The sequence below is a fragment of the Falco naumanni genome, chromosome 5, assembly GCF_017639655.2.
Source record: "Falco naumanni isolate bFalNau1 chromosome 5, bFalNau1.pat, whole genome shotgun sequence".
Classification (NCBI taxonomy): domain Eukaryota; kingdom Metazoa; phylum Chordata; class Aves; order Falconiformes; family Falconidae; genus Falco; species Falco naumanni.
In genome coordinates, this window is record NC_054058.1 from 86,093,561 (window position 1) to 86,119,270 (window position 25,710).

A 25,710-nucleotide genomic window follows, 5' to 3' on the forward strand; every position below is an offset into this window, starting at 1 on the left:
ATAATAGGTATTTATTTTCAGAGCTATTTTCATTAAATATTGGTATAATAGATCCATGTCTGAGGTAATAAATTAAAAATAAAGTCAAGATTTCAGTCCCATATTTTTGCTGCATATTTTTTCTACCATTATACATAGTTTTGAAGCAAACACACATAGTCCATAATTCTGAATGCAGCCAGGAATATTATTTTAACACAGTCACTTTTTGTTCCACTATAATTTTGCTGAGAATGGTTATTGCATGATACACTTTTAATAGATGTTTTAGTTATACTAGAGTTTTCTATTAAATCACACATACCATAGTTATAGGAAGATGGGCATGAAGATGTGCTTTGAGCCAAGGACGGCAAATATTGAATCAAGAGTGATAGCACATACTGCAGGTTTATTGTCTGCCTGCACTAAAGCCCAGATCCAGCAAAGCCATTTCAGTGTGTGCTTAGCTTTAGACGTGTGAGTCGTTCCAGTGTCATCCATGGCCTTAAATGTTTGCTGAATCAAGGACTAGCCATGCCTGCAGACCTCCGTTGATAGTTCTTTAACTGTGCGTTAACTGAAAACAGTTTTGCTGGTTTCCTATTTTGTAAGATATTTTGTAATGACCTTCGTAAGATTTTTCGTATCAGTGAAGCACCCATGAAAGTTTCTAACCTGGTTCATAAATACACTATGAAAAAATAAGCAGCTACAATGACTCTCTTCTACATGTTTTGTTAAAAGCAACACCTGGTTTGAAAAGTTATTAAAGTAATTTTTCCCATGGTAAAATATATTTAAAAAAATAAACTCTTCATTTCATAATCTTCCATCAAACATATAAGCTCATTAAAGGGCGGGGCATACCTCAGGTATTTTCATTTATAAATGCAAGAGACTGAGTGTACCAATCTTTTTGCACTTAAATGCTGGTGGTCATAAGGCCCTTTCAGCTAAGTCTCCATCAAGCCCAACACTAGTGAGCTAAAGAAACAAACAAACGAAAATTTTGCTTGCATATAACTTTTTCATAATCCTGAATTGAAAAAAAAATCCTCTCTGCTTAGAAAAAACCTCTCATTTAACTGCTGCCATTAAAAAAGTATACCTCACCTCCATGTTGTTTTAACTTTAATCAGTGATTCCGAATACAAAGAATTTAAACACTCACTAAAATTACTGTGGCATGCCATCAGACTCTTAATGTTCAAAAATTGTGCTAATTCCCACCTAAATCAGGAAGCTATAGTTTAGAGCTCGAGCTAATGCTTGTCTTGGTGTTAAACGTCTATTTCCACCAGATTTTCTTTATTCTATTTTGCAAATGACTGACAGTGCTCATGATGTGATCCTGAAAAACTGTTTGGTGTTGTTACCAAAAGCTATAAGTCTGTGTGAAAACTCTCCATGCTCATGCAGTGAATTGCATCGTTGCGGGGGGACCGTGGCCTGCACTGCAGTGGTCTTGGACCTGGCCACGGGGGCACAGCTGCACAGCCCAGGGTCTTCAGTACTCCACCGAGCTCACAATTGCCATTGGTTCATCAAATGTTGCCAACCTTATCTGCTTTGGAGTAGGGATGGAGAGAATTTCCCCAGTGTCAGTTGGTGAGTGAATACCATTGTCTATTATGTTTGAAACTTCCTCCTCGTGATCCTCGTACAGCGTGTTGATGTGCAGCAAAGGGTGGGCTGGGTTGCAGTTCAGTGCAGGTGTTGGCTCTGGCTTGACTTGGTTCAAAGTCATACTTGTTGCAGCAGAGGTTGTGGCTATATGGTTGTGGTTACATGTGACAAAAGCCCCAGCAGTAGGCACAGTTCTGCATGTCTCAGATGAGTATAGGATCTCTTTTGCAGGATGAGAGGTGTCTAAAAGAAAAAAAAAACCAAAACCAGCCAGTTAAAAGACAGGTAGTCTTTCACCTTTCCAGTCCATCAGAGAGGAATGTTCTGGACCAATAAAAGGCATTGGCAGTTTTGCCACTGATTTCAGTGGGAGCAGGAGTGGACACAAAAATGAATTGTCTTGGGACCCTTTGAGAAACCCAACAGGACTGTTTCAAAACAACAGGGTTGTGAGGTCAGGGAAACAGGACAAACAACAGATGGGTTTTGTAAATCTTGCTCTTTGTTAGCATGCTCATGCTTCCTTACATGAATGGTGTTTTCGTAAAATGAACAAAAAACAACTGAAAAGTATCTTTTATTCTCCTCTACAGCCTGGCAGGTGTTTTTCAAATGTTATGATTGAATGTTTTGACAAACGTTATGACTGTTGAAATCCACCGGATGGAATACAAAAAGCACTGATATTTTCAATGGGAAAAACTAGTGGTTACACATTGTAAGCCACTCGTCTTTAGAAAGAACTCAGCAATTTGACATTAACTGATGTCTCTTTCCAGAAATTGTAAGTCTTCCTTACCTGATGGACTGCAATGTAGGTCTAACTCAAAAGCAAAGCTGAAAATTTTAAATGGAATGGGGAGTAACAGAGCCCCAAAACTACAGTAATTATTTTTTGCCCTTAAAATATTCAAGCACTAATTTAGATGAAGGTAATTGAGACCAGAAAACCCCAGTAGTTTTGAGGAGTTGAAATCAGAGCAGGTGACTGGATAAGGAATGTGTAGAATAGCTCACATGCACATTGGGGAGTTGGAGGGCTCTAAGGAGCATAGGGATTTGGAAGTGACAGAAACTTTTATACCTCAAATCACTTCTTTGCTGGGCAGTGGGGTGACGGTAGCTGTCAGTCTGTCGAAGCCCAGAGGGAGGTCTTAGCTTGTAATGAGATGAGAGCCATTGCTTTAAGTACATACAAATCTTTCTGCAACTTCAACTGCATAGTGCTTCTTTCTTATGTTAGTAGCTTACAAAAATAAACAAGAAGATATCTGTCTATCAGTTTATCTACTGATCTATCACTTTTCTTAATGCTCACATGGCTTTCCTCATCACTCTAGCATATAACAATTATTGATATAATTGAAACACTCCTTTGAGGTAAGAAAGGGACAGAATTTCCAAGACACACACAGGCAACTGAGGCACAGAAAGAGCATCTCCTGTGAGGCTACATGGGAAGGGAATGTCAGAATTCCTGAATCCCTGACCAGCATCCACACTTCAGACCATCCATCCTCTGGTCCACATGAGACAAAGGGCAATTCAAAACATCTCTTGTGTGCATGAAGAACAATACCAGTAGTCTGAGTTGTAATTTCGTAGGTGGCAAACACATGCCAACTCCTAAGAACTGGTAGTTAAAGAGAATTTTTTTCTACAGGCAGCTTTAACTGCCATTAGCACAGTTTCTCACACACTGCTAAGTGGCTGTTACTGGTCATCTACCGTGGCAGTTCCCATATGACTTGAAAATAAGGCAGGTTTGAAACATGCCAGGTGCTGTGTAGCAGGAAAGGTACCATGGAGGCCAAACTCTCCTCATTTCCTTGGCAAGGCATGACCATATTCGCAATTGTGAAAATCTGGTTACACTTGATAAATTACCTGCACCTACAGCCTCGCGTGCTGTTTTGCACAGCTCTAACTGTTCTCTATCCTTATCCTCCATATAGCTGTTAAAGAGAGAGAACCTCCATTTCTGAGGCTTGCAAGACCTAAGATTATTGCTATCCCAAAATCTAGCAAGGTAGGTCAAACAGTTCAGATAAGCTTTGAGTTCCCGAAGTTCGCTATGCAAATTATGGTCTGTGGAGGTGGTATGGGCATTATGGCATACTGTACCTTTGAGAGAGGAGGTAACGTGTACTACGACATTCTCTTCCTGGTTTAAAAATCCACCCTCTTGGCTTTTTGATGTAGGCATCGAGGGGATGGCTTGAATCTCTGGCTTGGTTTTTTTGCTACTAAGTATATATGGATGAACATCCAAGGAAAAGTGTCGCGTGTGTTTTTTTTCACTGCTTGTGCTTGGGATGGCATTTGGCTCAGTTTTATGAGCAGACGATTGCTGTGAGGTTTTTGCAGCAGACTCCAACAAAGGAGCTATAAGGCTGTCTGTCGCTGTTTTTCTCCGCACAGGCTTCGGTTTTTCAGGTTTATGGTTCTCAACCTTCATAATGGCTAACTGTTCCTTGAATGGCTGAGGAAGGGGATTGGTAGTTGGGATCCATTTCATTTTCTTCCTTGGTCTCTTAATGATGAGCTGCTCATTAGCATCAATGTCTGCTGGATCAACGCTAGGGTCTATTGTTTGGATCCCTGAATCACGCATGGTTGGAGTGGCATCATGGTTGGACTGGGCCAACGCTGCAAGCAGCTGGCGTACCACATTGTCATACATCAGATCGCTTTCATTTGTAATAAAATCCAGACGGTTCAGTGATTTTATGTGGTCCCGATTTTCATTACAAAACATGGCCAAAATATTGATATCACAAAACTGGGACTTCTGCCACTGTTTCTTTGTCTTTATTCCAACTTTGTTCAGTTTATCAAATATGAAGTTAGACTTGCGAAATATGAAGAGGTGAATTAAGTTGATGAGGATTATCAAGTTCATGAAACAGAGGAGAACAATATCTACACCAGCAATAATCCGCTGGAGCTGGACAGATGGCAGTTTACAGTTCACTCTAATGTGCAATTTGGAGCTGCTTGTTTTGTCTGGAGGCTCTCCTAGTGCACATGTAAATTCATTTTGCTTCTGTGTAGCATAGTAGGTGGATAAGTATGTGATTGGTATGATGCTTAAAAAGATGATGAACAAATGTCTCGCAAGATAAAGCTTAGCTAAAAAGTTACTTCGTCCTCTTCTTTCCAGGTATTTCTCAAACAAGTTCTGTTCAGGGCTTTTTTCCTTCTCTGCATTCTCAATGATTTCTCTCTTCTCTCTCTCAGTGATCCCTGGGCCTTTGGACTGAATCTGTTTCTCTATTTTTGGTGCCCGCCCTTCAGCTGCACGGTGGTAGCAGTTATCGATCTCCTGAAGCAAAAAATTAAGCTCTGAAGTCAGTCGGGTGGAGGCCAGAAATTCCCAGCCCAGAGCTGGAATGTACATTATCCCAGCAAAAGCCAGCAGTGCATAAGGTAGGAACTTATGCTCAAACAAGGAGGGCCAGTGGCTGGCATCAACTCCTGGCAAGGCATCTTTTAATTCTGTCCAACAATATCCTCTGGCATACAAGGCTTGATCGCGGGTGAAGTTGTGTGGTGTGTAACAGTATATTGGCTCCTCTGTATAACAGAGAGAAAAGTCACTGCTGTGCATTTAACCTACAAAAGGAGCTCTGGAAAATAAACATTTCAAATTATATCAATTTTTACTGTATCTTTACATGACCGTTAAGCCCTCCATGTCTATTAGGCAGCTCAGCCTGCACACATCTTCACAAGCCCCCAAGCAACACTATTTACCTGTAAGTTTTAGAATGAACCTGAGCTAGAAATTTCAGTGAGAAATACATATTTTGGTTTAATTACCTCCCTGAGAACAATATCCTAAACAACTGTGACCTAAACTCTGTAAAGCTAAAAGACCTGATAACTACTATACAGCAGCTGAGGATGTTATGTGCAAACGCTGAAAGGCTCATTTAGGTGAAATTTAAGGTTCACCCCAGCTAAATATTCTAAATAGAAAAAAAAAGTTAGATGTAGCTGAAGGCAATGTTTTTAATCCTTATTAACAAAAGTCTACTCATTGGATATGGTAGAAAAAATTGAAACTTAAAAGACTTACAAGCATTTAGTCAACTGCATCCCTCCCAGCTAACACTCTTGAATTAAAGTGTGACTAACCAGGACAGAATCTCGTGTGTTAACTGTACTTATCACTATGAAAATTTAATTCTACATTTGAAATTGTAACATTGTTTTTTATACAATGTGCAATTAAATGCTGGAACTTGCTTCATACAGTATTATGGAAGAAACAAATACTGTGGATCAAGAAAGCAATCAGACAAAGTAATGGAAGAAAAAGTATAGCAAGGATTATTAAATACACAGTGATGTAATTTTTCTCTCAGGACATGTTTAAGTCACAGGCTGCTGGAGGGTGGAAGGGTTTATCAAAGGAATTAACACCATATGCTTGTCTATTTTAACACTCCTTCCTAAGCATTTGCTTTTTGCCATCATCAGAGACAGAGTGCTGCGCTAAAAGGACTTTTGTCTCGACCCAGTAGATAAATTATGTTCTTACACAATTACATTTTTCCAGCAATACATAAAAATAAGATAGAAAAACTTGTGAAAGCTAGAACAGTATTAATTGCCCAAAGAATAATGGCCATTATCAAAACACCCTCTTCAAAGAAGAAGACCATATCTTCATATTTTGGCAGGTAGAACAAAGAGAATATATTTTACAGTGTTCTGGTGTACCTTTTAAAAGCTTTCTAATATTAGACCCACAGGAAGAAGGAAGGCATGTTCTCTTGAATTGAGAACTGTTCAAGAACACCCAGCTTGCTCCATTTCTGAATGCAGTCTACAATTCAGATTGAGAACAGCTCACTGGAAGACAGTGGTGGTGCTGTTCTCTTAATAATATAAATCAATAAAAGAAATACTAAAATATAGTGTTTGATAATAATAAAATATTAAAAATAAATAGGTAGACGAAAACCCTAATCCTTTTGACTTAACGGAGGACTCCTTACTTAAGCAACTGTTTCTCATATGCCAACAAACCAAAAGCATTTACTACTTCTTTGGTAAAATGTTGGGGTTTAAACTTCTTCTGTGACCTACAGAGAGCTACATACTGATAACTGCACAAAAAAATATTTTTTTAATTGATTCAGTGAGGATTCTTTTCTAAAAATACAACCAATTTAAACCAAATTGACAGAATAGATGATGCTACCTAAGACAGCATGTGAAGTGAGTAAGCCTTGCAAATTCTTTAAAGACCTTTAAATTCTTTAAATTCTTTGAAGACTATTTTTAAATGATCTAACTTCAACCTCAGAGGAGAGCTTAAAGCACTTTAATGTTGCACAGCTTCCCATTTAGACTATTTTTGTGTATTTACAGCCATGTGCTACAAGAAAAATGCCCACTGACTCTCCTGGTTTTGGTAATTACATGTATGTCCTCCCAACCCTACGCATGAAGGGATGCATACAAAAAATTTCAGCTCCTCCTATGAGAGAGTTACTGTATGATTTCCCAGGAGACAAAATAGATTCCAATGTGAAAACGTTCCCATGGGGGAAAAAAGGCAAAGAAGCGTGGTGTGTTTCTCATAAGCAGAAATATTTTTAATTGGGTGTCCCTAAGCTCAGTAGAACCTGCTAATATGAAACCTAGTTTCCTGTGACAGACATGGGTTCATTTCCCCTAGGTCTCAACACCGTGAATACTTGCGAAGACAGTAACAAGCATTCATATAAATCATCCATCAGGATTATTTTTGGATTCGTATATCAGTTGCTACTACCAAATAAACTGCAAGTAGTTCTCTTCACTGATACCTGAAAGTTAAGATGACTTCTCCCAATATGGCATACATACAACAACAATCAAATATATATTTATCTTATACATTCAAAAAGGAAAAATACAAAAATGTATTTACATTTACGTTGGATAGATCAGTTAGAGACTAACTCTGCCCTCTATCCACTGCCACTGCTTCCGGTCTGAAGAGCCTCACAATTCCGGTTTGGACTGAGCAACTTCATTAGAGGCTACTTTAAAAATGGGGCTGCCCAGACCAGTAGAGAAAGCAAATGTAATTTTACAGGAATTTTTTTGCTTTTCCTGGTTGCCTGGTAAGTTGTGAGAGATCTCTCACTTATTGGGATAGCTGAGCATGGTGTCCTGTTCTTATTCAATGTTTTGTTACTTGTTGACGCTAGTTCAGTATTTTCTTTGCACATTTGTTAAATTGACATGATTTTCATTATATGCCATATAAATCCCAAGACCCTTCAGATGAAGCCCAATTCTCAGACAAGTCAGTGGGACTTCTGATAACTGATTCAAGTGGGGGCAAGTGAGTTTCAATGCAATTTTATTCGAATGGCGTTTTCTAATATTTGAGCCATACTCACCATCAGTGAATGCCACTAATTTTGGTGGTTATTCCACAACGGAACTTAGCTTAACCTTCTCAGCATAGGACTTGACTCACAGAGCATAACATCAGCTTAGGAAGCTCATTCATTTAATCCAGACAATGAAGAAGAGAGGAATACCCTTTCAGATAATGTTTCAAAGCGAAAGACTAATTTAGCTGTTGCCTGGAGGAGCCTGTCTCTCTTCATTGACAAAAGGCTGCCAAGCAAGATGCCACTAGGCTTGAACTAGCATCTGTGAATGCTGCTTCTTAGGGGATGGCAGCATTTAACCTGGCATTTAACACCATGAAGGTGTTTGACCCCATCATGGTAGGATATGGACCTGCTTCTCCTCTACTGCAATCTCTGTCCATCAGGAATAAATGAAAAAGAAAAGCACTAGGTCAATAACTAATCTTGCTTGTTATGAAAGATGGCAGTAACATACAGCTGGATCTCAACACGCAGATCTGATGAGGACAGGGGAGTAATGAGTTGTTCTCACACACATAGCTCACTTTAGCTGTGAGGGCCCTACTTAACGCAGTTTCAAGAAGGCACAGCAGGCCTGTTTTATTATTTTACAATGTTCCCCTGATAGGCAAGTAGCATTAAAGAAACAGGCTGTAACAGTGTTAAAATCATAGTTCTGACATGGGATCATGTATTATAAAAAAATGTATTTGCTTTTAGCTTTATATTCATAAATATAGAAAGTTTCTACCAATATTCTTATTTCACTCTGAAAATGCTCTAGCAGTTTAATAAGTTTCTTTTTCATATAACCTCTCCAGCCACCATGAAATGCAGCTTTTCCCCCCAAGACTCCACAGTTTAATTGCATAAGGAGTAACTGGTCAATTATGTAGGAAAAGACAATAGAGTAAGATGCTGTAAAGAACATTTTTGGAAAAGCTTAGGGGACATTATTATGGCTGAGTGGATTGGTCATCTTCTCAATGTTGTCTAGGCTTAAGCCCATAAATGCAATTTATCCCTCCACTCTCCTTCGATAGCTACATTCTTGTGAGCCAAAGAGACAGAAATTCCTACAAAAAAAACTCCAAAACAACCCTGACAGCAAGGTCAACATCTCCAAAATAATTTTTTTTCCAGTTCCAAACACTGAAAAGGCAGTTCAGGGTAGACATGTATCTGTGATTTGTACACGTGTGCATCTGTAGCAAAGACAGAAAAAAAGTACAGTAACTAAGCTGCCATTTTTATTGGTGGCTGGAATACTAAACTCAACTTTTCTGCATTAAATGGGATGGCTTGCTGCAAGATTTTTTAGTTCTGATGCTCAGAATAAAATCTCAGTAAGTTCAAAGTCTGAAGGTCTGCCCTTAGATTCACCTACACATGCCAGAATACAAAGTTCAACACAGTTTCAAAAAAACATCACTTGGAATACCCAAGAACAAATCCTGTCTTCAGTAATACTTTCCTACAGTCACTGTCATTCCCAGGAAATGTTCCTTTTAAATAATTTTTAAGAGGCTAAATAACCCTGTGCTCATGCTGTGCAGAAATAATTACTACATCAGAAAAAAAGTCCTTGATGTTAACATATTGTATAGTATATTATACTTTATCTTACACTGACGAGTATAAAGATGCATACTAAGAAGGTTAGCTTCCCTTGTTTCAATAATATTAATGATCACAGGAGCACTACATCAGATGTTTTCAACAGTTGTATATAAATCCATTTTATAACGCTCACTATGAACGTAAGTAGCTTCTAGAAGTCCACAAAATTATTCTTGTGGATAAGCTATGAGAGACATCTCACTGAATTTTCTGGACATACAAACAAGATAAAATAATCAAGACAGGATTACTGAGTCAGTTGTGTAATACAATTGATTGTGGTATGCCACTTGAAAAATTTAAAATCCCTTGGCAGCTAAGGTTTTTCACATACTCCATTCTGTATCATCTCATCAGCTTAAGTACTGCTTCAGTGGAGAAAAATGAATTGCAGGAAGTCATGTGGTATAAAAGGCATAGTTTATGGGAATGAAACAGAGTGCATGGTTGTGAGAAGATAGGCAAGATAGGGAGATGGAGGAAGGAAGGAGCTGTGATCAAACAACTCGTTAGAAAAGACAATATGGAAAGAAGGAATGAAGTATGGAAGCTAGGAGATGCCGAGTCTGCTGCCTGTTAGTAAAGGCTCTGAGAAATGCTTGTGGGCTTCCTGCAGGCACAGACTCCCACTCCTACTGTTCCCAGTCCAAGGTCAGCCACCTCCCTTCAGTGGTTTCCCAACCTCCATATACTTCAGTATACATTCAGCTGCTCTCTTCAAGAGGCCCTGAATTAAACACCGTTTGTCAGGCTGCGAGTGCTAGACATGAAAATATGTTAGATAAATAAATCTCCTGCTTAATTTCAACCAGGAAATACAGTATTGTAAGTTCTGAAATTCCTCTATCAAGGGGCTGGGGTGCTGAGGTTCGGGGTTGGAACCCCTGTGAAACTTCCCACTGCAAAAATTAATCTCAGATCTGGAAATGGAGTTACCAATGGGAAAATCTGCTAACTGCTTTTTTAGACCACTCCCGGAAGTTATACCCCTATGCAGAATGATGGAAACGCCAGAAGCAACCTTGGAAGTTACCGAGTGCCACATCCCACTCAAAGCAGGGCCAAGACTGAGTTCAGACCAGTTTGATTAGGGTTTTGTCAGTCTGAAAACCTCCAAAGATGGAGACTATACAAGCTGCCTGTGCAACCTGCTCCAATGCTTGATTGTCTTCAAGGTGAACATTTTTTTCTTTAGGTCACATCTAGCAAGAATGGCTGATTCACACAGGAGTGATTTTTTTCACATTTGGGAAATAGCCATTTAAAAAAATGAATGCAATGGCCAGTTGCACTAGGAACACATTAAGTAAAATATGGCTAGAAGGCTATCATTGAAATACAAGTGAGCCTCAGTATTGCATCTCAATCAAAGGAATAGATCAACAGCACAGTTCACCAAAGACGCTCTTTGGGGTATGTGTGTGCATGCATGTGTGTGGATGTCTGTTTTCCTATCTATAAAAAAGAAAACCTTGCAAAAAAATATGAGCTGGTGTACAGGAAACAGAAACGACACTGTCAAGAAAACATGGTGAAGCTGTAAATATGTATCGTTCTCCATTACCTCTGCAAAACTAAGTTTTTACAAGTCTTCCCGGGAAAGCGAGTGAATTGCATCTAACACAAACATTCCCTTGCCCCTTCAGAATAAAAATAACAATGCCAATCTCTTAATATTCAACACTAAAAAATTCGATCTGCTCCTAAAAAGACGTAAGTGACTTCATGCACTGGACAGTTCCTTTGAAGCCAATGGGATTACTCACAGTGCATAGAATTTGGCACGTGCATCTCTCTTTGAAGAACTGATGCTGTAGGGGGGGTCAATTTCAAGCTTCTAAAATATTATTACGATAAAAAGTTATTTAAAGAAATAATGACAACACCTTACAATGCTTTGGGTAGACATTAGAAAGTAAGAAAGGAAAATACTAGTAATAAACAGTATATACCCGTATATAAAAGGGCAAATGACCTTTCACACCTACCACATTCCCAGTGAAATAAAGTATATTCACCTAAAGCACAGTATAAACCATAATAATAAATTATGTATGCCTCTTGTGACCTCCAGCTTTTAGAATTTACTCTGGAAAAAGAAATCACACCTCATTAATCTTCCAATTGAACTGCATGATTTCAGCATTCTAGTGCTGTAATTCAGTAATGCAGAAGGAATAGCACAATTTTCTTACAACAGACAGAAAAAAAGGAACCCAGTTTTCAGAAAATACAATTAAAAAACGAAAAAAAGATGAAAATTCTTCTGCTTGCTACACCAAGACGAAAGTAAGTATGCCTCTTCTCTTGTGCAAAAAATTATTCGAAGATCTAGGAGTAAACATTCAGTCTGACCACCACGGTGTATAGGCAGCAGGAGTGGTGCCTAGGTGCCGCTGAACAGGCTGGATTTCCCAGCTCCTGGACAAGTGCTTTCATGCTGGAGACCCCAGTTAAGTATCAGGTAGAGTATATTGATAAATATATTTACTGAGTTAATTATATAACAGACTCACCCTGGGCCTAGTGCTTCCTAGCAATTGGCTTTCTGCCCTCTTGAAGAGGATTGCTAAATCATCCTTGTGCTGGTGCCCAACCTGCCTATGAAGAAAAGCTGGCATTCCAGTCAAGTTCTCTGATGCACTCATTGTACAGTCCTCTCCATTTGACTCTAAGAAGAAATTCAGTGTTTAGGTAGAATCTTTGATTCTCCCTGCCCATCAGATGCCAGAACACAAGTTTCTAACAGCCAAGATAAATGAGAAACTCCCTAAATTCAGCAATAAATGCCAGTACTTGGCAAGGGTAGTCCTTATCATACTGCTCTCCTTACATTGTGTCACATATGTGTAAGCAATCAGACATACATGCCTCATTCATCTTGGGTACTAAAAGCATTGCACAAGAAAGCAGGTAGCAAACTGTTTATTTTGAGAAACAGAAATAATTTATTTAGTAGTTTTTCAGAAATGTTTAAATGGAAAAGAAGAAATGTCCTGGATCCTCTTCTCTCTGGAAAAAAGAACAAAAAACATTCATGTTACTGAGGTTGAACATGTAGTCTAAGGAAGTATAACATTATCTAAGCAGTATACAGGTTTTCCATCTCAGTCACACAGTCCGCAAGGACTATGTAACTCTCTACTTTGAATGTGATTTCAACAAATACTGGCTAATACCCAAATTAATTCACAGCCAAAGGAAAAACTCTCTTAATTTAAGTGGTTTATTTCAACTACTTTATTTAAAGGTTAGAAATCAGTACAGCATGAGGATGGATTCTGGAAATTATTTTTGTGTATCAACTGTAGTCATACAGTCCTATTTAACTCACCAAGTCATATGAATAAGAAAAGAAAACATTCAACAAACTAAGCCTTAACTTAGCAAGCTAATTATTAATAATTATTACTTTTATCAAAACAAAAAGACAATACCTTTACCTTTCTTAGGGAATATTCTTTCCAAATCTGAATATAGGTTCCATGCCCAGGAAGTCGTCCTAAGGTACAAACTTCTCCATGATTAACAAGGTAAGGTATAGCCTTTTTTGCCCACTCTCTGAAACCACTTGTCCTGTTTAAGAAAAAAATCTTGAAAAGAAAGTCCCTAAAGAAATGAGATAGGAAACCACTGCTGCTAGTAAATTTTACTGGCCTATACTCTACAAGGATTAGTCGTAATGGCTGAGATGTAGATAAGCAGTTTCAATGACTGATAGGTAACGGGTTACCCACAGGGGTAACTGCAATGTAAGGGCAGCAGCAGGTGTCCCCATATTTACAATTTATGTTTTTTTCCTTGCAGGACTGCTGCTTGAACTGCATATATTTTGGATCTGCAGAATCAATAAATTAGTAATGCACTTTCCTAGTGTATATATATATAGTGTATATATATACATTTACAGAACTTTATTCCTTGGATGTAATTAACATCAGCTCTTCTAAAATTAGCTGGCATGCTGAAGTTCACTTACCAGCAATTTGAGGCTGAAAGACTTGTAACACCTGCCCAGGTTATTCAGGAGATAAAGATACCTACTCCTACTTGGTTGATATGTTGAAGTCTGTTGGAGAAGGTTATTCCAGAAATGGCAACTGTTATGCAGAAGGTGCAGAAACACCTAAATGAAATCCCTTAGGTTGCTACTCTAGAGGAATGTTTCCTCAATAATGAGCTACCATCTGCCATGTGATGGCCATGCGGTATGATGGTAACATCATTGGAAAGAGAGCTTATTTACAATGACTGTACTGTTGAACATCACTAGGAGCATTTCTCCCTGTGCTCAGGAGAGCTCTGTGAGAACACAGAAAATAACCTAAGAAGGAAATGATGATGCCAGTAATTGTACATAGAGGTGTGTTTCTGTATTATAATGTTGCTTTGTATTATGTTAAGATTTAAGGGAAGGTTAGATCTGAATTTAAAAGAATGCATTCATCAAAATATAATTAATGAAATTCAGCCATGCACACAGTCCTACAAAAGAGATCTGAATAATATTTACTTCTAAATTTAGCGCTTACATGAGGAGGTGAGTGGAATTTGATGATGTACAGATCTTCTGCACAGGAGAAGTAATGTGTGAAAACAAGTGTTTTAATGTTTTCCAAAGAAGAAAAAATATTTTTTGGCAATTCAAAAAAATCCCCTCTGGATATGGATCCCCAAAGCAATTACAAAAGCACCCAGACAGTATGATAATGTGGACTAGAGTAACACCTAAAGTGAACCGCGAAAACATACAAATGCCAAAGTAAAATGAATTATGAAAATCCAGTGAAACTGATGATACATATACAAGGGTGGCTTCTTAAGTCATGAGTCAAGTACAACATACATCTACAGGAAGCAATATGGAACAGTAGGTTTGTTCCATTGCATTATTGTTATTTAATGACTAGAAATGAAAAAGATTGCCTGTATTAAGTACCTCTTGGCATAAACACAGCACCCCAAAAATGTCATTGAAAAGGCAAAAAAAAAAATGCCAATAGTTTGCTCATTATGTAATAATGTTATTATAATAACATAGTGTTTAGGAGGCAGAGATGGCCGGTCTACTGCTTTTTGTAGAACTGGTTCCTCCATGTTCAAAGAAATTGGGTTTTTAAAGTAACAGAACCATTTTGATCTGTCACAACAGAGCCAGGAAAATCAGCGTCCCAAGGCTCCCAGGGGCTCTGCCAGTTCCAGTGTGGAGGTCTTCTGCCCTCCTGAAAGGTCATGGATGGCACAGAACAGAAGGTACCTCAAACTCAAAATGCTGAAATACTTACTTCAGCATTTAACTAAAATGCTCCAAAAATAGTCACTGAGCTCTAAGATGCAAAACCCACACCACATGTCTCTGCACCTGGCTGCATCATTGCTCCTTAGAATCTGCACGACAGGCATGGTGCCAGTAAAGAAAAGCAAACAAATCCCCAAAACTCGCTATCATAATGAACTGCTGTATTTCCCAGTTCAAATGGAAGAGTATAATACATACCTGGGACAAAATCTCTGATGATGTAAATATCTGCAATGATTTCAGTGTTTTTCTTAGAATAAAACCTCCACAAGAATCATGCCAGTCTACTGAAAAATTATTTAGCTTTTGTAACTAAATGTGTATACCTACTGAAGATGCCCACTGCAGTCATTTTTAACACTGACAGAACCCAAGGAACTCAGTAATGATGCAGATTCTTCTTGAAGAGTTGTACAGCTCTAAGAAACAATACAAGCTGAGATTCCTTCTTGATCATGGACGCATAATTTCTATCTCATTTAGGGACAAAAAAGTCCCCTCAAATACTTCAGGGTAGCTTTGAAAAAGAGTCTCTACCTTATTCTTATGTATTCACAAGATTTTTTCTTGACAAAGGTGAAAACTAATTAAGTACCTCTTACACAAAAATATTTCTGACCATCTGTTCAAATTGTTGAAGTTATCTGAAAGCATGTACTAAGTTAAAGCTCATCCACATTTTGGACCCCTTCACGTACATGACACTTGAGAAGATAAAGGGGTTAATAGTGCAAACAGGGTTATTAAAGTGCATACGAAAAAAAGATTATGTATACATGTCAATTAAGTTTGAGAAATGGAATTCATGACAGAAAAATATCTGTAGCCACTAGGAACTGCAGTGGAATGATTACATGTGTGAGGCATTTCCTCAAGAATACCTTTCTATTTAACATTCAGCTGTGTAACTGCAAATCTTTAAATGATCAAAACTCATAGAAAGCCAGCTCGCGTATCTTGTGCACAGCTCACGTTTGTGTGTGAACTGCCCTTACCCTTTGGGAAAAATTCCATCAGCAGTACAAACAGCCAGCAGCTTAACTGCAGCCAGCCTGTGGCTGCTTGTACTATTACAGTTCTTTTTAAAAATATGTGATTAGAAAGCACTTAAACACAAGTGGTACTGAGACACTTCTTAGAAAATTCTCTTTTCACTGCTAATGCCACCTCAGAACCAATTTCTGCACTGGTGTCATCATGTACATAAAACAATCTGGCCCTGTACTCTTCGCACAAAAAATAATCCTCAAAAAATGTCATCTTCACTTTCTTACTGTATGTGGCTTTAAGTGCAGTTGAAGTGGAAAACAAGATCAAAAACCATCTATCAGATAAGTCACATAAGTACAGCATATGTAAATATCTTGCCCTCAACTTGCAACACAAATACAAAGTAAAACTCCACCTCGTAATACAGAAATCCTCAACATACACTATTTCAAATATACTGTAGGGTGAAATGCGTAAAAAGACATTAAACTCACTCATATACAGTATTACACTGTGAAGTAAGCATTGCTTATGCAAATGATTACAAATCAGAAAATAAAACAGAAAAACTTGAACTGACCCTTCAGTCATTTAACTTACTGTCTCCTTCCATTACTTCCTCATGAGAATTTTCTAGGAGAAGGGTGGTAGAGGGCTGAGCTACGTAACTGCTAAGAGACATAGAAATACAGTATTTATGAGCAACTTTTTGGTATTTTGTAGGCACTGTTTTATATACCTAGCAAGAAAATCAATGCCAAAGCTTGGCTTTTGATTAAAGTACAGAAGTCAACTGGATGATTGTTTTGCTTTACTTTATTAAAGTACTGGTATTTAACAGCTTTTGAGGGAAAAGCAAACATGATTGCAAAATGGCAAGAATAATTCACTGTGAATAGAAAGCACAAGGCACTACACAAGAGGGATATGACTTGGCAATCCCTGTAATTGACCACATCAGTTCTAAAACTTTTGTAGTTTGGAAACCGAAATATTTCAGTATGGTGAAGATAACACATAACAGAAACAGCAATGTATTCTCCTTTGGGGCCCACCACTCTGGTCCCTTACACAGAGAACTCCCACAGACATTACTGATAGTTTTGTTTCTTAACACAGCACAACACCGAACTGGAATATTTAAACCACTTACTGAAAACATAAAACAATACAAACAAACAAAGCAGCACATCATGAAAACCAAGTATCTTTTCATCAACTGGATTGCAGAACAGTGTCTTGGAAGTTCAGTGAACACCACGAGACGCTTCACTACAAAAGGCTACCACTCACTGCTCGTAGCATCGTTGCTGGTCACAGAGGACAGAATACAGTACTTGCTGACCCAGCAGCATCCTACTTGTAGCTGTGGTTTGTATGTACTAGTTCCATGGTAAAAACAGGGATAGCAGAGGATAACAGAAAAACACATGGAACATCAAACTGATAATTAATATTGTGGTCTAATACTTTGCATTCTGTGCATTTTAGAAAAGTGAAAATGGAAACGTGGTGTATATTAAAGGAGTAATCCCTTTTTATCTAGATCCGTATCTCCCCTGAGTTACCATGCCTTGACCCGAGATACTGAAACATCGTAACTAAAACCAACTGCTGAACACCAACACAGTGTTGTTCATTGTGTTGAACTATAGCTGGACTAGAGCCTGACCTACTAACAATTACAGTTGGGTGGTTTACCATTTTTTTCACTAAATACTAGCCTAAGACTAGTCTGCTTCAGCAAAGAAACACTTTAAATACTTTCTTTAAAAATAAATAAATAGATAAATAAATTTAAAAAACCCAAAACCTTTATTGTGAGAAAGGGAACAATCCAGCAGGCTCCACTGCAGCTAAAATGGAAGGACAAAAGTGACAACTTGTACTCACAGGCTTACAATTTGCTTCTCCACCAGCCAGTGCCTGGTATAGTCACCCATTCCTGCACTGGGCAGTGCAGTACTACGAAATCTGAACTCTCTATTCATATTAGCTGCATTTTACTTCTAGTCTGCACAGGAATAACTAACTGTTCAAGCTGCTAGGGAATGAAAAGTCAGGCTTCTGGATCTTCAGGTATGGGAAATCAAACCTCCAAGGAGCCAAATCTAAGCATGGACCTTTGCAAAGCACTGCATATACATATGCATATACATCTGCATATCCAGCAGATACCTAAGAATGTATAGGGTGTGACGGGGGTCATGTCATTGTTCTGACAGAAATTCAAACACACTGGTATTTGTATTTGAAGAAAAAATCTAATTGCTGTCTTTAAAGCAGTAATTTCCAAACCCCCCAGCCCCAGAGCAAAAGGTCCCCTGGGACTACCAGCTGTGCGCACTGTTATTCTCAACACAGACATTGCTACAGGGGAGGTTTCCTTTAGCCTGTGCTACCTTCTGTACGCACCTTCACCAGGGCTGAACCCTGTGACTCCAGAAAACTTAAATCCTGATCCACCCACTGGGTCAGAGAAACATGCCTCCAAAACTTTCCTTATCATTCTCAAGGTCAACATATACTGGCCTCTAAATACACGATGTCCTGGTTTTACATGAAGTCTGTCCGTGGGTGAGTTTTAGAAAGGGAACCAGTATCATTCTTCTCTTGTTGGTGCTCATGTGGGCTTTCTTCGTGTGGGGTAGCTGACTATTGCTCCTAAACTACTTGATGATGATCTTATGCCCAGTATAAATATGGCACATGGATTTATTTTAATTAACTTTCTAGGTGTGTCCTTTCTGGAATCACACTAGTTTTCTTGAAAAACAATAAGGGAGAATTTGGAGACTCAGAAATTATGATGTATGAGGTTAGCTGAGTGACTTTCTTTTCTCTTATGAAAGAAAGTTTAGGAAGTGCAAAGAAAGGCTGTATGCATTTCTTTGCAGAGGGACCTGTGCAAGAATTGTATCTTACTTCAGCGATCAACGTCAAGTCCGGTCTTCATTGAAATCAATAGTCAAACTCTCACTGACCCTTTTGCAGCCTGAATTTAACCCTGGAGCACATCCTAGCGGTGTGTATGCCCCAGGCCTTCCCTCTGCAGAGAGCTCAATTTCACCCAAAATGCACTGCCATCTAGTAGTGAAGTTTGGAAACAGAATTTTATCTCCCAATAAATGTTGGCTATGTTACAGACTCATTTACAGGGCAAAAAAGTGAACCAAGGATGACAGCCCATTTTTTCACGTTGAGACAGACTGTAAGGACACTAAGAATCCAGGACTGCATAACAAGGAGTGTGATGAGCTGGTTGAGGAAGGTGATTCTACCCCTCTACTTGGCTCTGGTGATATCCCATCTGCAGTACTGTGCTCCGCTCTGGGGTCCCCAACATAAGAAGGACGTGGACCTGTTGGAGCGAGTCCAGAGGAAAGACGTGAAGATGATCAGAGGGCTGGAACACTTCACCTATGAAGATAGGCTGACAGAATTGGGGTTGTTCAGGGTGGAGAAGAGAAGGCTCCGAGGAGACCTTGTAGCAGCCTTTCCATACTTAAAGGGTCTTATAAGAAGAACGGAGACAGACTTTTTACTAGGGCCTGTGGGACAGGACAAGGGGCAACAGTTTTAAACTGAAAGAAGGTAGCTTTAGATTGGACATGAGGAAGAAATTCTTTATGATGAGGATGGTGAGACAGCGGAACTGGTTGCCCAGAAAAGTTGTGGCTGCCCCGTCCCTGGAGGTGTTCAAGTCCAGGCTGGATGGGGCTTTGAGCAACCTGATCTGGTGGAAGGTGTCCTTGCCCATGGCAAGGATGTTGGACTAGATGGCTTACAACCCAAACCATTCTATGATTCCATGATCCATGTAATAGAAGAAATGCCCTATAGTCAATTTAAAGCCTTTTGTAACACATAAAGTTCAGATGGATTGTGATTTATTCAGCAAATCAGCATAGTATCTGCTAAACAATTAGGTCTTGCCTTTGATGCTACTGCAACAGTAATTTATCATTTAATTTCTAAAAAGTGATGTAAAGATCAGAACACTCCAATATGAGGACAAAGAAATCACTCTCATGAATAGCAAATGCATTAACCTAACTGCCTTTGCCCATGATACTAAAACATAGCTAATAACTTTATCTTCACTCACAGGTAAACAACAGTATACAATATATTTTACTACAGATATAATGATTTTTAAGGTTGTTAATGATCATCTTTTAAATAAATAACACACTCTTTCTCTGTCCTGTGTTGAGGCTGAATTCTGCTTTCATATGTGCTTCACCACAGCCTCTGGCTCCAGAAGGCTTAGTGCCACCCTGGGATGCTCCAGCTTCCTGTGACGATGGGGTGCCTTCTGCACACTCCCGGGGCAGGACATCCATGCTGCTTGACCAAGCAGCTCTCACTACACTTGTTGCACAGACCATACAGTTGCTGTTGACTATGCTTTAAGCTACACTTGATCCCACGCACATAAACTCAAAGGTAGATCAGAGAGATAAAAGACTCTTAGCTCCTTTATGCACTTGTCATGCAGATGTTCCAATCCTCATCAAAAAGTTTTGTGAGAAACCACAGCTTTTTGGTAACTACACTTTTATGTCTCAAGTGCACACACCACTGTTCCAAGAGCTTTACCAACACTGATTTAATAAGATGGTATAGATCCCAGAAAAGGGGGTTGTTCTCAGTTTAGTGGCATGACAGTAGCTTTCCATGGCTTGCAGTGGATATCACTAAAATGGTAAGTATTAGATAAGCACACAAGGGCCCAAAGCAAAGTTGGGAAGCTACTATGATATTCACAACTAAGGGGCAGAAGAACCTTACTCAATTTCATCAGCAAAGTTTGTACTTTTCATACCTATTATTTAAATTGTACACAGGGAGCATATCCAAAGCCATCAAACAAAGTCAGATTTTTTCCAAAATCAGTGCCAGTGCATGGGTGAAAACGTAACACAAACTTCAGTATCAGTAGTAAGCATGTATCCAGCTGGACTATTGCTATTATCAGGGTCACTCTCTGGACAGGATTGAATTAGTAAAGATGTCTGAGTAAATACTATTTTGTTAACAGAGTAACATCTGATTCAGGTCACATTAAAATTAATAGAAGTTTTGCTCTTGAACTCTGTGGAAGCAGAACTGAATCCACTAACCCTGAACTCTTCAACTCCACCACAATAAAGAATCTATTTAGCTTCATCAGACACTTAAGTGTTTCTATTACATTCTCTTGTATCTTCAATTTTTTTCTTTTTCTCATACTATGTTTCTAACTGCAGACCATCTGAACAAACACATGACATCATATGAGAAAAAAAGTCTTATCTCGTGTTTTTCCAAAGACATAAGGGTGTTTTCTGTGTTGCCTTACAAGCTTTGCCCAGGCAAGACACAATAGGCTATTGCTCTAGATCTTACTGGGGCAAATAAGCATACGCAGTCCATAAGTGTACACAAGTGACATTGCTTTTAATACTTCTGAAAAACAAAATTGGAACACAATTGTCAGCCTAGAGAATAGTCTTCCACAGCACAAAATAAACTCAATTGCAGCGATGTAGGCAGATGCGAGCAAATTCAGTAGATACCCTCTCTTTCATGTACTTGTGTGGACCACGGTTTAGCCTTGCAGAGGGGATATCCACTGTATAAATCTGAGCCTTTTAGACTTGGCACCTCCTCTGCAATCTGCAGTCTCGGAGGACTTGATCGCACGGAGCAAGTTACTGCTGTCTGCACAAACAGTCATCCAAGGGCTTCTGCTAGGAAACTTACACTATGTAAAGGAACACACATGAGGGGGCATGACCTTTACTGCACCCAAGTCTTTAGGCCTACTGAGGTTCAAACCTGTACACCTCAAACAGTATGAAAGCACATATGTAAGTATGCACTCTTGTGAGCTTCTGTAGGATTGCCTTTTGCTAGTTTACTTCTCTACAAACCAGAGCAAGAGATCCCAAAACCTCTGCATTCTACCGAGGATCCCCAAAGGTGACCGTGAATCTTGCCTTTCAGTTGCTATGAAGATTGTTTTCAGATGTTCGGCAAGCTCAGCATGGCCTGAAAATATGGTCTTTCTGAGACATCTCCAGATGACCATCCAAAAAACGAGGCTGTGGCTCAAGATCTTGAGCTACATAATGATATATTTAAAAACTGAGGTAGACTGAAAAAGTTTTAACTATAATTAAGAAAAATCTCAAGACTACCTTTGCAAGCAGTTATTCTTCTAGGTAATTCAACTTTACCTCATAATGAAAACAAGTATTAAGGATATTAAGTGTTGGAAGTCAATCCCAAAGCAGCATGCAAAGCAAGAGCCTGATTCTGGTACGTTTAGACTGATTGAATGCAGCCAGTTCTCACCAGACTTACAAGCTACAGACTGCCAGGTTGGTCCTGTATGTTAAAGCACTAGTGCCTTCACATGGATCTTCGGTATGGAGCTTCAGGGTACCTTAAAAGCAGTCATGCACTGGCAGCTACACTCATCAAGCCTATACTTCACAAAGTAGAACAATGTTTACCTACCCGCTAATGGCCCAAAAGGTGTCGTAACAGTTTATTGGGTCATTAATTTTCAAGGCTCATTAAAAATTGACCTTCCTGGACGGGAAGGACTCCACATTGGTGGTGACAGGTAATTAAAGTGGGCTTTTTAAACTGTTACCGGTTATATGCAAGACGCAGGCCCTTAACAGATACAAACATCCATGATTTCCACTATTACAATACGGCAAAGCACAGTGTGCGTATGCCTCCATATCCTGCATCAGTCTCCCTGAGAGCACTGCCTCTGCCTAGGACGCCAGTAAAACACTCATGCTCTAGACGCCTTAACTAATGTCACGACAAATGCTTTAAGTCAGCTCAGGGCCTGTCCAGGATCCACCTCGGGAGGCATAACACCGCACCCTGTGCCTCCCCACGTCATTGCTGCCTGCAGGTCAGCCACCCGGGACCAGGTGGGGTGGCTGGGGTCCCTTCCCCAACGTGGGAGCAGGTGTCACTCGCCCGCTGAGGTGAGAGGCAGCAGCTGCCCCCTCAGTGCCAGTGGCCCTTCAGGGATCTGCTGCCACCGCTGCCCCCTCAGCGCCGGTGGCCCTCAGGGACCGGCCACCACAGCTGCCCCCTCAGCGCCGGTGGCCCTCAGGGACCGGCCGCCACAGCTGCCCCCTCAGCGCCGGTGGCCCTCAGGGACCGGCCGCCACAGCTGCCCCCTCAGCGCCGGTGGCCCTCAGGGACCGGCCGCCACAGCTGCCCCCTCAGCGCCGGTGGCCCTCAGGGACCGGCCGCCACAGCTGCCCCCTCAGCGCCGGTGGCCCTCAGGGACCGGCCGCCACCGCTGCCCCCACCTGCCAAGAGGCGAAGGCGAGGGATCGGCCGCCTCCTCAGCCTGGTGGCAGCTGTTAGGGAGTGGCTGCCGCCGCGATGCTGCTGCCCCCGCCCGCCCAGGCCGCCCCCTCAGCACCCGCGGTCCCGCGCAGCTGCCACTAGGGCACAGCCCTGCCCGCCCCGCCGCTGCCGGCGCCCCGCCGCCCTTACCGGCGAAGTTCTTGGTGAAGACGAGGGTGACGAGGAGGATGGGGATGAGGACGGTGCCGATGGTGACCACGCGGTCGAAGGGCAGCTCCAGCTTCAGCTGGAGGAGCAGAGCCGCCAGCGCGCCCGCCTTGTCATCCTGCTGGCCCGGCAGGATGAGCTCCTTCAGCTTCTCGCCCGCCAGCAGCGCGGTGGCCATGTCGGGGTGGTTATCGATGATGTGTTGCATAAGCGGCGGCGGCGGGCGGCCTCACGCCGCCGGGCCTCCCCGGGGACGGGCGGCGCGCTGCGGCGGGCTGGCTGCGGGCGGCGCCCGCGCGGCCTGCGGGGACAACACCGACAGCGGTAACGGCGGGGCCGCGGCCGCGCTCCTCTGCCGCAGCGGCACCATGTTAGGGCCGGCGGGACCCTGCCCCCGCCGGGCCTGCCGCTACCCCCGGCCTCCCGCCGGGCCCGGAGCGCGGCGCCCCCGCCGACAGCCCCGCGGGGGCTCTCCCCCGCCCGCCCCCCGCAGGGCCGGGGGGAGCGGTGCGAGCGGGCCGGGAAAACGGCGCGGCGGGGCAGCCGCCACCCCAGCAGCAGTGCAGCGGTAGCTGCGCGGTACGAGGCAGCCTCCCTCTCCCCAGGGCCCGGCGGAGAAATGTCACGAGAGGCGGGCAACGGCGCGAGCTGCCCGGCGACAGCTATGCAATTCAACGCTGCCTCCGCTCTGCAATTCATGCTGTACAGATAGCGGTGAAGCAGCCATGCAACAAGACAGATTGGAGCTGCCTCAAAGTGCTGCAGCCAAGGAAGAGGGCATTTACCTGGCAACTTCGGTTCCCTCGGTTCCCAGGGGATGGTGAGCAACACCGATGACTTGTAAATAACAGCGGAAGCCGCAAATAAACTTACACTGGACCTTCCTGCCGGAAAAAGGCCCCTGCACCTCCGCAAGTAAGAAAATCGCTCCGGATTTGGAGCGGGAGGCGAATGATGTGTTGATGCTTGTTATTGCAGTGGGTGGCTGGCGCTTGCATGGAAGTGCCCGCCTGCACCAAGCAGCAGTAACGTGCAGAGCAATTCAAGAAGGGGATTGCAGCAGCCGTGGGGAGGAGGAGGCGAGAGCAGCACCGGAATGAACTGCGGAAACGCAGAGGTCCTTTAAGGTTTTGAAGCGAACAGCTGGAGCCTGCGGAGCTGGGAGCGGCCGCACCGAGGCGGCCGCAGGCAGCCGGTGCATGCACAACACATGCGAGGCTGCACCGTGCAACACGTTGCGGCGGCGGCCCCGGGCGGCGGCGACGGCCGCGTCCCTGCAGGAGCCACCGCGCGGCGGCAGCGCGCATGCGCCAGCGCGGCTCGTGGGGCGCGCGCGGCCGGCCCGGGGACGGCGGCCGTTGGTGGCCGTTAGTGCCCACTGAGGGGCGCGGGGACGGGCGGGGGGAGGGGGAGGAGGAGGAGGAGGAGGAGGAGGAGGGGGGTGGGAGGCCCTGGAGCGGAGACCCGGAGGCGGGGGAGCGGGTGCCGCCGGGCGGGCTCCCCCTCCTGCCGCCCCGCAGCGCGCACGGCGGAGCGCAGGCCCGGTTGCGGCGGCGCCTCCCGCCCCGGGTCGCTGGTGAGGAGCGGGGTGCAGCGGTGAGCGACGGCGACACCCTCGCCCAGGCGGCCTGTGCCCTGCAGGTCTTGGGCCTCGGGCACGTCAGGACGCAGGTGCTCCCTTTAGAAACCCGTCCGGGTGCCTGTTTTTTAAAGTTCTGTGGGGTCAGCCACACCTGATAAAACAGCCTAAGGCGCAGAGAGCTTGCCAGGAATGCAAAGGACAGCTTTCAGCTTGCCTCAGCCTAATGGGGTTCAGGCCTGTGTCTTCACAGAGGTGACCAGACCTTGCTGTCCATCTCTGGAATGGGCTGGGAGTGGAGCACTCTCTGGGCAAAAGCTGGACCACACAGCATCAAAGGAGGACATACATGCTGCATCATAGCCAGCAGCTATGGCACTCTGACAAAAGCTTCAGGTCACGGTTCCTCCTCAAGTTGTTTATGTGTTTTATATTTAGTAGTACTCTAGATGAAAACCAGAGATGCACTTAAACAAATACTACTGACATTTCTCTCAAAGATTTGCAGTTGTCATCTGCAACACAGCATGAGTAAATTTCCCTTTCCCCAGTCACTGTGAACAATATGATGGTCCTGCTTGTTATTCAAGTTCAAATATTGAGTGCAAGGTTTAAATAATACTTCTTGGCAGGGGTCCTTCCATCCAGGCGGGGATGTAATGAGCAAGGCAAGAGGGATGTCCTGATGGCAG

General features: G+C 42.3%; 1 protein-coding gene and 1 long non-coding RNA gene across 5 annotated transcripts in view; one reads left to right on the top strand and one right to left on the bottom strand.

Annotated features, from left to right (window-relative positions):
* Nucleotides 1-24,769, bottom strand: PANX2 (pannexin 2). 4 transcript variants are annotated; one of them, XM_040595665.1, is made up of 4 exons: nt 24,225-24,769; nt 23,422-23,740; nt 3,733-5,184; nt 1-1,851 (listed from the first exon to the last, which is right to left on the bottom strand). In XM_040595665.1, exons 2-4 carry the CDS (start codon nt 23,645-23,647, stop codon nt 1,490-1,492), a joined length of 2,040 nt encoding a protein of 679 aa, XP_040451599.1. In that variant the 5' UTR covers nt 23,648-23,740; nt 24,225-24,769; the 3' UTR covers nt 1-1,489. The 4 variants fall into 4 exon arrangements, 3 of the variants coding, with proteins under 3 accessions (XP_040451599.1, XP_040451600.1, XP_040451602.1); XM_040595668.1 differs by adding an exon at nt 2,693-2,766 and having other exon boundaries at nt 1,745-1,851; nt 23,422-24,769; XM_040595666.1 differs by lacking the exon at nt 24,225-24,769 and having other exon boundaries at nt 3,733-5,237; nt 23,422-23,522.
* LOC121088963 overlaps nt 24,531-25,710 on the top strand; it is a 24,656-nt gene continuing 23,476 nt past the window's right edge. Inside the window, exon 1 of the long non-coding RNA XR_005828089.1 lies at nt 24,531-24,634. This is a non-coding gene — a long non-coding RNA (uncharacterized LOC121088963). The remainder of the gene's footprint in view (nt 24,635-25,710) is intronic.